Source organism: Scyliorhinus canicula, chromosome 4, assembly GCF_902713615.1.
Source record: "Scyliorhinus canicula chromosome 4, sScyCan1.1, whole genome shotgun sequence".
NCBI lineage: Eukaryota > Metazoa > Chordata > Chondrichthyes > Carcharhiniformes > Scyliorhinidae > Scyliorhinus > Scyliorhinus canicula.
In genome coordinates this window covers 80,520,358-80,537,423 of record NC_052149.1, presented here as the reverse complement: position 1 = coordinate 80,537,423, position 17,066 = coordinate 80,520,358, and the positions used below count along the sequence as shown (strand labels likewise).

Sequence of the window (17,066 nt, the reverse complement as noted above, 5' to 3'; positions counted from 1 at the left end):
ACACAGAGAGAAGGTGGAGTGGGCAGAAATGGATAGACTAGTGAAGGAGATTCTCCAGGTAGACAGGAGGTACTCAGAGGTCCTGGAGGCGGGGATGTTGAAGGAGCGGCAGAAGCTGCAGATGGAGTTTGGGTTTCTATCTACAGGGAAGGCAGTGGGGCAGTGGAGAAAGGCGAGAGGGGCGGTGTATGAATATGGGAGAAGGCTAGCAGGATGCCAGCACACCGGCTAAGGAAATGGGAGGCGGCTAGGGAGACAGGGAAAGTGAAGGATAGAGGGGGGAATACGATCTTGGACCTGATGGAGGTGAATGGGTTGTTTAGGAACTTTTATAGTAGGCTGTACGAGTCGGAACCCCCAGCCGGAGTGGAGGGGATACAACTCAACACTGATGTGTAGAAATGGTCAGAGGTACACCTCAACACTGATGTGTCTAGAAATGGTCAGAGATACACCTCACATTGATGTGTAGAAATAGTCAGACATACAGCTCAACACTGATGTGTAGAAATGGTCAGAGATACACCTCGACACTGATGTGTAGAAATGGTCAGAGATACACCTCGACACTGATGTGTAGAAATGGTCAGAGATACAAGGCAGATTTCACTCTGCGGTGTGTGACAGTAAAGTAATGGGATTCCTTTCCTAGCCTCAAATGATGCCCTGCAAATTTGGCGTTTCAGGTTTGAAAGGAATCAATGCTGTGGCGACTTGGGAAGATATTTGCAAGGTAATAAGTAGTCTACAAACATGGTTCAAGAGATTACATCAAATTAAACTGTGGCAATAGGACATGGAATCACAGATACAAACTGGTAAAAACAATCTGAAGACCAAGGCTGCAAAATTTCACTTCACAGGTAGAGCAATGGAACTGTGGAAGGGATTACGTGTGGTGCAGTGAAGGCAAAATCCTTGGGATTATTTAATTAATTAACACTGTTAAGACCAGGTGAGAAAGAGTGAATTGGTTCCCCTGCATTCAACATGCTCAGTTGGTCACAACAACGGTTTAATTTGCTTTTTCACATTGATATGCCTTTTTCAAATCAGCATGAATTGGACAACTAAGCTGTGAACAATAAGGAGCTGATCAAACATGATTTCCTTCTGTCAAAAGAAGAGCAAATTTATTAACACTACACCTGAGAAAAATGATAAAAGTGACACCAAGCATTTGCTCCTCACGCAGTCATTTAGGCGCCCACCAGCCCCCCCCCCCCACCCACAAACTTCATTTCTTTCTGACACGTGTTAAGTCCAATAAAAATAAAATGTAAATAATCTATGGTTAAGTGTTCTTTTATTGTCCTTGAGGCATACAGTGCAGCCAATTTAGGCTGGCTAGTTCCCTTGGATGTCGTCAAGTGTAGATGTTGCAATTATTACGAGATCGTTAACGGTTCTGGGAGAGTTGGCTTCTCAAACAGGTAACATGCTAATCTAAAAGAGACAGGGAGAGACAGAAGCCTTCAGCCTGTTCCCCTGGACACCACCGGTGTCACTTGCAATCTATTTCTAGTGGCTGGCAACGTTGCCATGCAACACTTCACCCATTGTGTGTTTCCAAGCTTTTCTGGATGTGCCTGCCTGTGGCAGCCAGCTGCAATATCCAGCACCGTTCATTTTTAATGCATGTCCCTGAGGCAGTTATGAGTTTCAATAGATACCTGGGTTAAATTAAATGTCTCTCTCTTCACACTCCCCCGAGGGTGATTTTTTTTGTTTCTTACCTCCACCTTGGAATGCAGCCGTGTACTTTTAAGCAGTTTACTCTGTTTCAGTTCAAACTGCAAGATTTCCAGTCAGTTGAAAGTCATATTTTCAAAAATAATGGGGCAGACCATTGCAACAGTGCAGTAATGCTGACCGGGATTCTCCCCTACCCGGCGGCGCAGGGGGTCCCGGCATACCAGAGTGGCGAGAACCACTCCGGCGTCGGGCCTCCCCAAAGGTGCGGAATTCTCCGCACCTTTAGGGGCTAGGCCCACGCCAGAGTGGTTTCCGCTCCACCGGCCGGCGCAAACTGCCTTTGGTGCCCTGCCAGCAGGGGCCGAAAGGCCTTCGCCGGCCGGCGGAAGTCCGCGCATACGCCGGAGCGTCAGCGGCTGCTGATGTCATCCTGGCGCATGCGCGGGGGAGGGGGTCTCTTCCGCCTCCGCCATGGCCAGGCCACCCCCGGGGCCAGATCGCCCCGTGCCCCCCCCAGGAGTCCGGCGCCCGCCCGTGCCGCCAATCCCGCTGGCACCAGACGTGCTTTGATTCCCGCCGGCGCGAAAGGCCCATCAGCGGCGGGCCTTCAGCCCCAGCCGATTCTCCGCCCCCGCCGATTCCCGGGTCGCGGAGAATTCGGGCCACGGCGGGGGCGGGATTCACGCTGGCCCCGGGCGATTCTCCGACCCCCCGGGGGGTGGGAGAATTCCGCCCAAGTTCTTTATCTCTTCACCGTCCATAGTCAGCCTGACTCAACTGCAACCTCTCTTCACCAACTGAGTCAGAAACGAGAGCCGCAAATCTATTATAACTGAGTGAAGGTTGTAGAGTATTTAGTTAGTGCTGCATGGCCCATCTTAGCTGTAGGTGCCAATAAAGTAAATCATTGTAAAGTTGCAGATTTTCTTGGAAGGATAATTACTCTATGGTTACACAGGGCCAGATAATAGTTCATGTATTATGGTGTAAAAGCTGTGACAATAAAATATATAATTTCAGATGAAATCTTTGTTCAGTGACAATCATCAATTTACCTATTTTACCATTGGTGACTCAGTCAACGCTTGTGGGTTGTATATAATGGACCACATGTGGAAATATTGCTTTCCGCCCACATTTTAAAAGAACATTATTTGAAATATGTTTCTAATTTTTAAATTCAGAAAAAGACCAATGCCCATGGTTCACGACACAACCGAGCTTACTTGATCAGGTGGTAATTAAGCTTTTACAAGACTTTTAAAAAACTAATTTACAGGATGTGGGCTTCGCTGGTTAGGCCAGCATTTATTGCCCATCCCTAGTTGCCCTTCAGAAGGTGGTGGTGAGTTGCCTTCTTGAATCGTTGCAGTCCTTGAGCTGTAGGTACACTGTGCTGTTAGGGAGTTACAGGATGTTGCCCCAGCGACAGTGAAGGAGCGGTGATATATTTCCCAGTCAGGGTGGTGAGTGACTTGGAGGGGAACCTCCGGTTGGTGGGGTTCCCAGATATTTGCTGTTCTAGTCCTTCTGGATGGTAGTGGTTGTGGGTTTGGAAGGTGCTGTCTAAGGAACCTTGGTGAGTTACTGCAGTGCATCTTGTAGATGGTACACGCGGGTGGTGGAGGGTTTGAATGTTTGTGGAAAGGGGAGCACTCAAGCAGGCTGCTTTGTCCTGGAAGGTGTCAAGCTTCTGGAGTTTTGTTGGAGTTACACTCATACAGGCATGCGGAGAGTATTCCATTACAGTCCTGACTTGTGATTTGTAGATGATGGACAGGCTTTGGGGGGGTCAGGAGGTGAGTTACTCGCTGTAGGATTCCTAGCCTTTGACCACAATATTAATGTGGCTAGTCCAGTTCAGTTTCTGATCAATGGTCTCCAGAATGTTGATTGTGGGGGATTCCGCATTTTTTATAATGCCATTGAATGTCAAGGGGCAGTGGTTAGATCTTCTCTAGTTGGAGATGGTCATTGCCTGGTACTTGTGTGACACGAATGTAACTTGCCACTCGTCAGCCTAAGCCTCGATATGTCCAGGCCTTGCTGCATTTGGACATGGACTACTTCATTCTCTGAGGAGTCACACGAATGGTGCTGAACATTATGCAGTCATCCGCAAACATCCCCATTTATGACTTATGATGGGAGGTAATTGATGAAGCAGCTGAAGATGGTTGGGCCTTGGACACTACCGGAGGAACTCCTGCATTAATGTCCTGGAGTTGAGATGATTAACGTCTAACCACCACAACCATCTTCTTCTGTGCCAGGTATGACTCCAACCAGTGGAGAGTTTTCCCCCTGATTCCCATTGACTCCAGTTTAGCGAGGGCTCCTTGATGCCATAGCAATCAAATGCTGCTTAATGTCAAAGGCAGTCACCCTCCCCATATCTCTGGCATTCAGCTCTTTTACCATTTTAAGCCAAGGCTGTAATGAGGTCAGGAGCTGAGTGACCCTGGCAGAACCCAAACTGAGTGTCTGTGAGCAGGTTATTGCTGAGTAAGTGTTGCTTGATAGTATTGTTGATGACTCCTTCCATCACTTTGCTGATGAAGAGGAGACTGATAGGGCGATAATTGGCTGGGTTGGTGTTTTCCTGTTACTTGTGTACAGGACACACCTGGGCAATTTTCCACATTGCAGCTGTACTGGGACAACTTAGCTAGGGGTGCGGCATGCTCTGGAGCATTAGTCTTCAATTCCCCTGCGGGGATATTGTCAGGGCCCATAGCTTTTACAGTATCCAGTGCCGTCAGCCGTTTCGTGATATCACGTGGAGTGAATCGCATTTGCTGAAGACTGACATCTGTGATGCTGAGAACCTCAGGAGGAGACCGAGATGGATCATCCACTCGGCACTTCTGGCTGAAGATTGTTGCAAATGCCTCAGCTTTATCCTTCGCACATATGTGCTAGGCTCCTCCATCATTGAGGATGGGGATATTTGTGGAGCCTCCTCTTCCAGTGAGATGTTTAATTGAACACCACCATTCATGGTTGAGTGAACCTATGAGAACAATAGGGACAATTTTCTGATGCAGCAAGTAGTTCTGATCTGTAATTCGCTGCTAAAAGAGGGGGAGGGTCACTAAGTGCCCACCATCGTCTGGGCTATGGTGGGAGGCCAAATGGTCAACAAAGTGATCAGATAAGGGCCTGGCGGCCTGCCTGCATGTTGAGGGTGGGTACGACCCATGGAGGACCTCTTTGTGGCAGCAGTTGCCACCATGGTAACACTGCCCCTGCCCTTCCTCGTTGGGACCTGCCTAATTGGCTCTCACAGTAAAGCTCTCACAGAGAGCCACCATGGACATGATGGGCTGAATAGCCCGCTTCTGTGCGATGACCTTGGATTCTTTGGAGAATGAGAAAGTAGGAGACGGTGTGTCGAGTCTAAATTTCAATTTACAGGAAAGATGCAAGGAGCAAGAAAATTATATATTTGGAAGGTAGAGGAACAGTGGTCATAGAAATAATGGTAAAACAGAAAAGATAGATCAATGATTAATAGAAAGAGCAGAAAAGCAAAAAGAAAAGGTAAATATGGTTGCATACCAATAAATGTAGCATTTCAATAAGTGTACAATTACCGACACTCAAATTGTATCATGCTACCATAAGAAATTATCACAGAACTATTTTTATATATAAATCAAAATGAGCAGGTGACAATAATTGTTTATTTAAATAACCTCATTGGAATGTTTTTTAAATTGTTAAATATAAAGAGTTTCCCATAACACCCACTTACAGAATACAGAGCAATTACAATGTGACATTCATATTTATTCACCTATACTTGTTAAAGCTTAACATAACTTATGACTAAAATAATATTCCAGCCACATTTAGCAATGTTTGGAATTTTCAAATATTTTAGAATTTGTTTGTGAGATTAAATTAAATAGGTATAGAAATATATTTCACAAACATTCCTGTGGTTTTTTTCTCTTTCTCTCTCCCCATTTCTTTTGCAGCTGATGCTGGATGCTTCTGTGGCTGCTAACTTCCCTTATGTGGAGATGCCGGCGTTGGACTGGGGTGAGCACAGAAAGAAGTCTTACAACACCAGGTTAAAGTCCAACAGGTTTGTTTCAAACACGAGCTTTCGGAGCACGGCTCCTTCTTCAGGTGAACCTGTTTCACCTGAAGAAGGAGCCGTGCTCCGAAAGCTCGTGTTTGAAACAAACCTGTTGGACTTTAACCTGGTGTTGTAAGACTTCTTACTGAACTTCCCTTATGGCATCTCAGCCAGTCCTTCACCATCAGCAAAACATAGTGAAAGTTGGCAAACTGTTTAACTGAAGGAGGAATTGGAACCAAGTTTCACATCTGCGCACATTTTCTAGCAGGATTTGCTCAGGAGCGAGAAATATAGCTGATCATTCCCCCATTCCTCAACTCAGGGAAACAGAGGCCACTTTCAGCTGTCCTACCTACGACTACCGTGGCTGAGCATAGCTAGGTCAGCACAGACTGGTGTACATGGGGTAGCCCTAGTCTGTGTGGCTCAGCAGATGTTAGTTTTTACCGTCACCTTACCCATGGAACACTCAGCATCATTCCAGTGTACAGAATCAATCTGGGCCTCAATCTTCAAACAGATTTGTTTTTTTAACCCATGGGTTTGGAAGTTTTTCAGTTTGTTAGAAGGATGCAGACCTTTATTTCCCCTGGTTGCTTTTCACAGTGGAGTAAAATTAATCATTTTATTTCTATTACTAATCAAAACAGAATCAACACTCAATTAAAGAGTAAACGTGAATGATCGTGGACTACTTATTATATGAACCAATATAGGATGGTTTAATTACCATCTTATGTAGGGTTGTACAATCAGAGAATATGAGACAATCGCCCACTGAAGAAAATGTTGCAATTTAAATTAGTTTATACTTCTACAATGAGCTCATTGAAATCGTACATCATCCAGACTGTTTAAATATCCCATTACTGATATTAAATAATTTGAACATTGAACCTTAAAAAGGACCATTTTACCTCATAAGAGTTCCTCCCCTTCCTCAGCCACTTCCTCAGCTAACTCAGGAAATAACAATGTATATATGAGACCGTAAGTCATAGGATCAGAAGTAGACCATTCCGCCCACTTCATTCAATGAGATCACGACTGATCTGATATGATAATCCTCAACTCTACTTTATCCTCATAACCCTTGATTCCCTTCCTGATTAAAAGTTGTTTTTATCTCAACTTTGAACATATGCAACGACCCAACCTCTGGGGTAAAGAATTCCACAGATTCACTACCCTCCGTGAGAAGAAATTCTTCCTCATCTGAGTCTTAAACGCATGACTCCTTATGCTGAGATTATGCCCTCTGGTACTAGACTCTCTCACAAGGGGAAACAACCTAGCAGTATCTACCCTATACCAGCTATGGGAATCTGATTGCCATCTTCGTGGAGAAATGGGCAAAACATACAAAGTGCAAGTTAATAGTATTTCTGTGTTGATTGGCTGCTGAGAAAAGGTAGGTTGTTGCTTTGAAAGTATTTCAGTGGGGTTGAGGTGGAGCTGCTGGCCTGTTCTCTCATTTTTCTCCACTCTGCCCCAGGATTTGAGCTCTTGCCAAGCTTGCTGGCTGGTTCACTGCAGTTGTCAACTAATTCCCACACTAAACTGGAGAAATGCAGGGAGCATCCTCGTGGTAACCACAGCACATCCATAAATTTAACTGAGACACAAACCTGAAAATATCACTGTGGCCTCAGGTAGGTGCACCACTATCTTTTAAAAATGAGGTTTCATGTACATTAAAAAGAGAAAGTGAAAGCTGTGGGGCTTTTACTCATCCTAGTGTTGTGTATAATGTGCATATTATCAAGAGTCACCACATCACTTAAAATGGCTTAAACATACAGGCAAAGACGGTGGGTGCAATATTGCGGAACAATTTCCAAGTGTTGCAGCGGGCGGGAATTGCTGCGAATTTCCTGGTGCTCGGCCCTGCGAAACCGGCAACGTCAATTGGTCCACTTAAGTAGGCCTCACGGGCTTCTTGCTGCAAATGACTCCTTGCCAGCTGATTCGCCGGGACCGTGTCACCAGCCCCCCACTAGCAAGGCCAAACGGCACTTAAGCAGCACTTAAACTCTGATGAGGGCGCGTCAATCCTAGCCAGCTTGCAATAATGGCGCCGAGGAGAGGGGCCCCAAAATTCGGGGATGTTGACCTGGGGAGGCTCCTGGACGTGGTGGAGACCAGAAGGGATGTGCTGTTCCCCCGGGGGCTCCTGTAGGGTGAGCCACAAGGCAGCCAGTGCTGCCTGGGACGAGGTGGCAGCGATCATTAGTTCCAACAGTATGATCAAGAGGACTGGCCCCAGTGCAGGAAGAATATCAACGATATACACTGGGCAGCATGAGTGAGTAGACACTAACGCACCCCCAACTCTCCAGGTGACCCCCAGCCCGACCTCCCTTTCCCACCTTGAAAACCTCTCCCACCACTGAACCATGCGTGTGGCTAACGATGCTCTCTCTGTGTCTCCACAGCAAAAGCTCTCCCACAATCGGTGGGAGAGGGCCCATGTCCTTCGAGGAGCGGGCCGTGGAGGTGACCGATGTGGCCGACGATAGGGTGGTCACCAATGCGGAGACTGGGGACGTGCAGATCTGAGGGACCACCCGGACGACCTGTCAAACGTGAGAAGTGATTGCCTTACTGACTGACCTATCCCTCCCACTGACCACATGTGCATTCTCCTGCAGGTCCTCCAGCCAACAGTGCGGGTGGCCCATCCCGGGTGGCCCCCTCTCCTGACTCCCAGCAGAACATCTCGGAGGAGAGCTCAGAGGATGCCACCATAATAGTCGCGGCACAGCTGTCATCTCCACCCTCCACCAGTGCAGATACACACATCTCAGTGGGACATGTTAGTGGTCAGGCTCTTGGGGCACAATCTGATGAGCACCACACTGCTGCTGATGTACATCAGGTGGAGGCAGGAACCCCCAGGCGAGACAGCAGTCAGAGGTCTGCTAGATCCCAGGACCCAGCTGGGTCTCAGCCTGATGCTGAGCCTGTGGAAGTGGGTTACCCAGAGTGATGGAGACAATAGGGAGCAGCCGGGACATTCTGAGGGAGATGTCAGCGTCACTCCAGCAGATGCATAGCCGATTGGAGACTCCCAGAGGCTACGGGCGCAGAGGATGATACTGGCAATGAGTGGCACCGAGGCCACACTGCTAGGGTGGCAACCGCAGTGGAGAGTCTGGTGCACGACGTCGGCACCTCAGATGTGCAGCTTGGGTAAACACCAAAAACATAGTGGTAGAGCTAGGAGGGCCAGGCACGTTGAGGATCACTGAGGGCATTGGGGTAGGGGGGAAGGGGTGGGGGGTAGCGAGGGGATGGGTTTGGGGGCTGGAGGGGTGGCACTATTGGGAATAGGGTATTGTACAGCATATTAAACAACTTTCTGCACAACCATTATGATGCCTCTGTCTCTTTCATCCGCAATGCGAGCTGACGCCCGGACTCTTTTCCCATCCCTCCAGGCATCCCCCCCCTCCCCGTAGTGCCTACACCTACGGCTGTGGGCATGTCCCCGGATCTGTGTCCCATCCCCTGAGTGTTTGGATGTTGGCTGCTGCGTATGTGGTGTTGCGGCCCGCAGTGTTCAGACACAGTATCCAGGCATCAAGGTACGATTGGAATTCCAGGCAATGACTCCCACATGCTCCATGGTCCGCCCACCCATGGGTGTCCAAATGGGATGTGTGAAGTGCTCACTGAACGATTGCCAATTCTCTATTAGCGATAGCCTTCAACCACGCAGCCAGCGCCCTCAGTAGCCGATGGGGGTTGTGGGTGATGGGTGGGGCAGACGGGCAGGGACAAGGGTAGCCCCCAGAATGGGGCTGGCATGGTGGTGCCTTGAGTGATTGCCCTCCCCCCCACAGTTTCTCCACCCTACCATGGCAGCCCACCCCTGCGGAGGGACCCCCACTCCTCGCTGAGCATTGGGATGGAAAGCCCAGCGCCCCCGGGCTCTTGGTGAGCAAAGGTGGCTACTCACCTCCTCGGCTCTCCACGGAAGCCCTTCCATCAGATTCACGTTTTTCAAAAGGAGTACTAATCGGTGGCAGCGTGAGCACTTGCTGGGGAGGCCGACGAATCAAGGGAGGCTGTAGGATATGGGGCGGCTCTCATTAACTGTATTGAAATTGGGCTAAAGTGATGATAATTGGTTTTTCGCCATGCTACGGTGAGATCCCGATTTCACCTGGCTGTATCGCAAACTGTTTGGCGCCCGGCACGGATCTCATTTTTGGCCACTCTCTCTAATCACCGACCTCGTTACACGAGCGCGAGTGTAACGAGGCCAGAAGATCATGCCCGGTGTTACTTTTAGGAGTTGGCAGATAGAAAGTAGTTCTTAAGACACAGATGCAGCTGCCTTGGAGTAAATTCAACAATAAGCATAGTAAATGGTGATAGCTTTTCCCTAAGAAATAATAATGCGAAAGTTACCTGATAAATTATGTGGATGAAAATTTTGGTAAAGAAACTGTTAATTATGGTAGTTCTGTTGGTCACATTTTGAACCGCAGGATCATGTATTGCTTCTTCGGCAACACTGAATTTGACCTATTCGTGATGAGCTGCACTAGGTAGACGCTTGGCCAAAGTGGATTGTTCCTCTTTGCGGGAGGAAGGAAATGCCGACATTACCCCAAACTCAATGTTTCCTGAGCATGGGCAAGCAGTGACAGAGCGAAAGTATGTAGCTCAGTCTGACGGAAGCGATAATGGAGGCCTCGGCGGGCGGGGGGGGGGGGGGGGGGGGGGGGGGCTGAACCTCAGCCTTAATACAATTCCCTATTTTTTGTTCTGAATAATTAGTTTGCCAACTGGATAGTTAAGTGGCTGGTCAGGAAATGACACACACATTACAAAAGGAAAGCTCAGCTAAGGCACTTTGTTGAAGCTATGTAGAGATCAGCTGACTTGATGCAACCAGTGTGAAATGGAATTTTGCAAGTCAAACTTCTGATATTGTGGAGGAGAGAAAATTGAGAATTGTGGATATTCCATATAGATCTGGACCAGATGTGGCTGGGGTTTGATGGGGGATCTTCGTCACTTTGCTGTGTTTAATTGGAGGTGTCGGGGAACACATCTCTTTCACACTAGCCCATTCAATAGGGATCAGAGCTTGTGTCTTCCTGGGTCATGTTTCTCAGTCACACCAGAATCCAATTATCCACAAGCTAGATTTATTAGTGAATTATGTGACAGACAAAATATTAATGAAGCATTCTCAGCTTATAATAAATAAGCGTGTCTGCAAGATGCAACACCGTGAGGATGCTGTCCTAGTAATTTAAAAAGACTAGGTGTGATTACAGATATTGCACTAGTTAATGATTTCTACTATTTTGAATTAAAAACAGAATGGAGAAAGATCATCATCACTCAGACCGTTGGAGTACAGATCCCAAATAAACAACCCTATTTAAAAGGTTAAATTTAAATTCACTCTGTCAGCAATGACATCATTCAATTTACATCACTGAGCTCCTGATCTTAGGAATGTTACTGCTGGAACATAGGTACAGAGTGGATTGGGAAGAGAGGGAACCAGCAAAATAGTCATCACTGGGTTTTGCTCATCCACATATCGCATTGGTCAGACCAGCATTAGCTGAAAGCCGGTTTATGCCCCTTTCCCTAGATGGCCAGGAAAACAAAGAAGAAAAGAGGTGAAAAGGAGTGGACTTCAACTGTCACAATAAAAACCTGAGCTTAATATGCTCCCATCTTTCACAGCTTGTCCATCACATCACTACCATCACTTTCTCTTTTAACTAGGGCTTTGCCTTTTCCTTGTGTTGTTATTTTGTTTTGCCTAGTGAAGCCAGGCTTTTACAAAAAGGTCCTACATGTAGTCCAAGCCATTGAATGATGAGGGCCCAGGTCGATGAAGTTAAACTGCCATTGTGTGGGAATGCCAGTCTCCTCCTGTGGTAATGCTGCAGATAATCGTTGCTCCTACAGCTGTTTGAGCTGCTCCTCTGCAGCATGTCGCTTCCTCCTGGACTGCAGCCCGTCAAAACTAAGTGACTTTTTCAGTCTTCTGTAATCCACGTCACTGAGAGACATAGAGCAACGCGATGGGTTCTGTCGCCTGTACTTGATACTCTCGATGATGGCATCTTTAATCAACTGTTCATAAAAGGAGATAAATAATTCAGACTGTTAATCTCCTGGAAGAAAGGGTGTGATTGATATACTATTGAAATGTAACAGATCCAACCAAGCAGACAGTTCTTTGATTGAACAGAAAAAAGTGGACAAGCTCAATTGTGAGGTGAAATTGTTAAGGGCGCAGAAGAATATTGCTTTACCACAAACTTATTGTGCAAATGGAAGAATTCTGTATTGGAGTACGAACAATAGCTAACATTTAATTGACACCCACAGCACCAGAAAGGTGTTCCAGAGCATTTTACAGATCACATAATGAAAATTGGGAAGTAGAAGAGTAAGTTAGAATGGACTTAAGGTTGGAGTTGAGAAGAAAACTCTCAAGTAGTTTTTGAAAACAGGAATACGGAGAAAAGGCCACGATATTTTAGAAGGGAGTTCTAGAAGTGAAGTAATGCGAAATGGGTAACGGGGAATGGCTTAGTATCTGTGGAGACCTGCAAGAAACCCAGGCACAGGGTTCAGGGGATCATGGAGATTAGTTAAGGAGGCACTGCGTGACCCGGCTTTTGGGGAATGAGCTGGGCCAAGTGGGTAAAGTGTCACTAGGAGAATACTTAAGGAACAGTAATGTAATGTTCAGGTTAGCTACGGAAAAGGACAAGGAGCAATCCAGAGCAAGAATGATTAACTGGGAAAAATCCAACTTCAATTGATCAGGGCCAGATAAATTGGAATCAGGGGTCAGCAGGCAAAACGGTAACTGGACAATGGGTTGCCTTTAGAGGAGAGTGAGTTTGGGCGCAGTCAAGGTACATTCTCACAAATGGAAAGGTAAAGCATAAGATGAAGAAGAAAAAGTGTTCTTATGACAGAAGTCAGGTGGATAATACAAATGATAACCAGACTGAATATTGAAGGTTCAGAGGGGAAGTGAAAAGTAAATAAGTGAAGCAAAGAGAAAGTATGAAAACAGACTGGCCGCTAACATAACAGTGAATCCCAAAGTCTTCTGTAGGCATATAAATAGTAAAAGGGTGGTAAAAGGAGGAATGGAACCAATTAGTGAACTAAACACATGGAGGAGGGGGGGGAATGGTCGAGCTATTAAATAAATACTTTGCATCTGTCTTTACCAAGGATGAGGAGGTAATTCAGACCCTTCAGGGACTTGAAATTGATAAGGAGGGGTAATTGGATTCGCTATTGGTATTTAAAGTTGGTAATGCACCAGGACTGGATGAGATGCATCCAAGGGTCCGGAGGGAAGTGAGAGTGGAAATTACCGAAGCACTGAGCATAATTTTCCAGTTTTCCTTAGACTCAGGATTGGTGCCAGAGGGCTGGAGAATTGAATGTGTTACACCCATGTTCAAGAAAGGGTGTAAACATAAGCCAAGAACCTACAGGCCAGTCAGTCTAACTTTGGTGGAAAGCAGAAGCTTCTGGAAATGAAAATTCGGGACAAAATGAATGGTTACTTTGGAAAATGCAGGTTAATTTAGAAAAGCCAGTATGGCTTTGTTATGGGTAAATCATGCTTAACTAACTTGCTGGAGTTTTTTGAACAAGTAACAGAGAGGGTTGATGAGGGTAATACTCTTGATGTGATGCACATGGACTTCCTAAAGGCTTTTGTTTAAAGTGCTGCACAAGAGCCCTGTGAGCAAAGTTACAGTTTATGGAATAACAAGGACAGTGGCAGCATGGATACAAAATTGGCTGAGTGGCAGGAAACAGCAGTGAGTACTGGATGTTTTTCAAGCTGGAGGAAGGTTTGTTGTGGTATTCCCCAGCGGTCAATGTTGGGACCCTTGCTCTTCCCGAAATATATAAATGACCTCGGCCATGGTGTGCAGAAAACAGCTTCAAAATTTATAGGTGATATGAAACTTGGAAGCATTGTAAACTGTGAGGAGCATAAAGTAAAACTTTGAGGACAAAAACAATTTGGTGAAATGGGTGGATGAGTGACATATGAAATTCAATGCAGAGAAGGAGGAAATAAAATATAAAATAAAGGATACTAGATAGAAACATCATAGAGTTTACAATGTGAAGGAGACCATTCGGCCCATCGCGTCTGCACTGGCCCTTGGAAAGAGCAACATTACCCAAGCCCACACCTCAACCCTATCCCCATAACCCCACTTAACCTTTTTGGACTCGAAGGGCAATTTAGCATGGCCAATCCACCTAACCCGCACATCTTTGGACTATTACTATACTAAAGGGGGTGCAGATGCAGAGACCTGGGTGTATATGCACAGAAATCATTGGCAGAACTGGGAAGAGTACAAGAGCAAGGAAGTTATGTTAAACTTGTATAAACTGGTTTAGCCTCAGATGGATTATTGCATCAAGGAAAGATCTGAAGGCATTAGCAAGAGTTCAGAAAAGATTCATGAGGGACTTCCGGTGGCGGCGATGACGTAGGAAGCCGCACATTTGGGAGCTCCCGTTTCAAACTGACTTTTTGGCTCTTTTTAGAGCCCAAAACGGAAATTTTTCGACGTCTCCCGATGGGAGAAGGTGTGCTGATCGACTTTCCCCGCAGTTCATGACTCGAACTCGGAGTGGAAAGGGGGAAAAAACGGCAGCAGCTCACCAGAAAAAACGGGGGAAGGAATCCAAGATGGCGGCCGGCGGAGCTCCAGAGGAGTGGAAGCAGTGGGCCCAGGAGCAACAAGCTGCTCTCCTGCGCTGTTTTGCAGATTTCAAGGCTGAGGTACTGAGCTCTCTGCAGGAAACGAACAAAAGGCTCTCGGAGATTCAGACGACCCATGGTGCTGCCATCAAGGAGTTGCAGACGCAGGCTACTGAACGAGAGGAGGAGGCCAGGATCCTCGTGAGTAAGGTGGAGGGACACGAGGCACTCCACAAGAAGTGGCAGGACCGCTTCAAGGATCACCGCATGAGGCGGAAAAATCTGCGGATCTTGGGCCTTGCGGAGGGGCTGGAGGGGTCAGATCTGACAACCTACGTGGCTACGATGCTGAACTCGCTAGTGGGGGCCAAGTCTTTCCATCTGCCCTTGGAGCTGGAGGGAGCACACAGAGTACTGGCCAGGAGGCCTAAGGAGAATGAACCCCCGCGTGCGGTGCTGGTGAGGTTCCACAGGTTCAGTGATCGGGAGTGCGTGCTGCGCTGGGCCAAGAAGGTGAAGAGCAGCAACTGGGAGAATGGGGTAGTACGGATCTACCAGGATTGGAGTGCGGAGGTGGTTAAACGGTGGTCCGGGTTTAATCGGACGAAAGAAGTGCTTTACAAAAAAAAGATAAAGTTCGGAATGTTGCAGCCTGCGCGCCTGTGGGGTAACTTATTCGGACCGGCATTATTATTTCGATTCCCCGGAGGAGGCGTGGGCCTTCGTGCAGACGGAGAAACTGGACTTGAACTAGGGGTTGGGGGTTGCGGGATCGGTTGTAATACTTTATTGCTGGATTCTGCTGTTGCTGTGTTCTCTTTTTCTGTACTTTTGCAATTTTGATATGGTTATTTATGGGGGTGTTGTTCTGTTATGTCTTTTGCTGTGGGGCATTGTTTGAGTTTTGTATCTTGCGGGGAGGGTCGGGGGGGTTTGTTGTATTCTATGTCGGGTTGGGGGTATGGAGTGGGGCTGGTATTTGGGAGCTGCGTCAGAAGGGTGTGGTGGGGCAGTGCGAAAGCGCGGGCTTTCCTCTGGTTTCCCACGCTGCAGGGCTGGGGGGTGGAGACGATGGCGGGGGGAGGCGGGGCCTTAACTGGTTCTTCCCCGCGCTGGAGCGGTGCCTGGAGGAGGGATAGGATGGGGGATGATCCCACTTTGGGAGGGGTCGGGTTATTGGCGGGAGTTTCCGGGGTCAGCAGAAGTTAGCTGACCCACGGAAGTACAATGGAGGACGGTTCGCGGCTAGGAGGGATCCTAGCCTGGGGGGGAAGGGGAATACCGGGTTGCTGCTGGCAGGGTCAGGAAGGAGCTGGTGGGGGCCGGGGGGGACAGAGGTGAGGTGTTGTTGCTGTGGGGACTGGGTCGGGCAGGGGGTGCTGGCCTGGGGCGGGCAGTCGACGAGCTATGGCTAGTCGACGGGGAAGGGGGGCAGGATGCCCTCTGATCCGGTTGGTCACCTGGAATGCGAGAGGATTGAATGGGCCGGTGAAGTGGTCGAGGGTACTTGCTCATCTGAGGGGGCTAAAGGCAGATGTGGCAATGCTTCAGGAGACCCACCTGAAGGTGGCGGACCAGGTCCGTCTGAGGAAGGGATGGGTGGGGCAGGTTTTCCACTCTGGGTTGGATGTGAAGAACCGGGGAGTGGCGATTCTGGTGGAGAAAAATGTGTCGTTTGAGGCATCGGAGGTGGTGGCGGATAAGGGGGGTAGGTATGTTATGGTTAGGGGCAGGCTACAAGGAGAGAAGGTGGTACTTGCTAGTGTGTATGCCCCAAATTGGGACGATGCGGGCTTTATGAGGCGTATGTTGGGACGGGTCCCAGATCTGGAGGCAGGAGGTCTGATCATGTGGGGGGGGATTTCAATACGGTGTTGGATCCTTCACTGGATCAGTCCAGCTCTAGGACGGGTAGGAGGCCGGCGGCGGCCAAGGTACTGAGAGCGTTTATGGACCAGATGGGAGGGGTGGATCCATGGAGGTTTGTGAGGCCGAGGGCAGGGGAGTACTCTTTCTTCTCCCACGTACATAGGGTCTACTCTCGGATAGACTTCTTCGTGGTGAGTAGGGGACTGATTCCGAGAGTGGAGGAGGCCGAGTATTCGGCCATTGCAATCTCCGACCACGCTCCGCATTAGATAGAGTTGGAGATAGGGGAGGTGTGGGACCAGCGCCCATTGTGGCGGTTGGATGTGGGGTTGTTGGCGGAGGAGGAGGTGTGCAGGAGGGTCCGGGCAAGTATTGAGGGGTACCTCGAGGTGAACGATACAGGGGAGGTTCAGGTAGGGGTGGTCTGGGAAGCCCTGAAAGCAGTGATTCGTGGGGAGCTGATATCCATCCGGGCACACAGGGAGAGGAGCGAGAGGAGTGAGAGGGATAGACTGGTGGGAAAGATGCTGGAGGTAGACAGGAGGTATGCAGAGGCACCAGAGGAGGGACTGTTGGGGGAGAGGCGCAGCCTGCAGGCTAAATTTGATTTGCTGACCACTAGAAAGGCGGAGGCACAGTGGAGGAAGGCACAAGGGGCAGTGTATGAACATG

The 17,066-nt window shown here is 48.1% G+C and overlaps 1 protein-coding gene across 5 annotated transcripts in view; it reads right to left on the bottom strand.

Annotated features, from left to right (window-relative positions):
* Positions 1-10,925: 10,925 nt before the first annotated feature.
* The window catches only part of LOC119964711 (cytosolic phospholipase A2-like), a 183,268-nt gene continuing 177,127 nt past the window's right edge, over positions 10,926-17,066 (bottom strand). For all 5 annotated transcript variants that reach the window (XM_038794593.1, XM_038794592.1, XM_038794594.1 and 2 more), the window contains one exon: positions 10,926-11,896. In XM_038794593.1, the coding sequence (XP_038650521.1) occupies positions 11,723-11,896 (174 nt within the window). In that variant the 3' untranslated portion in view covers positions 10,926-11,722. The remainder of the gene's footprint in view (positions 11,897-17,066) is intronic.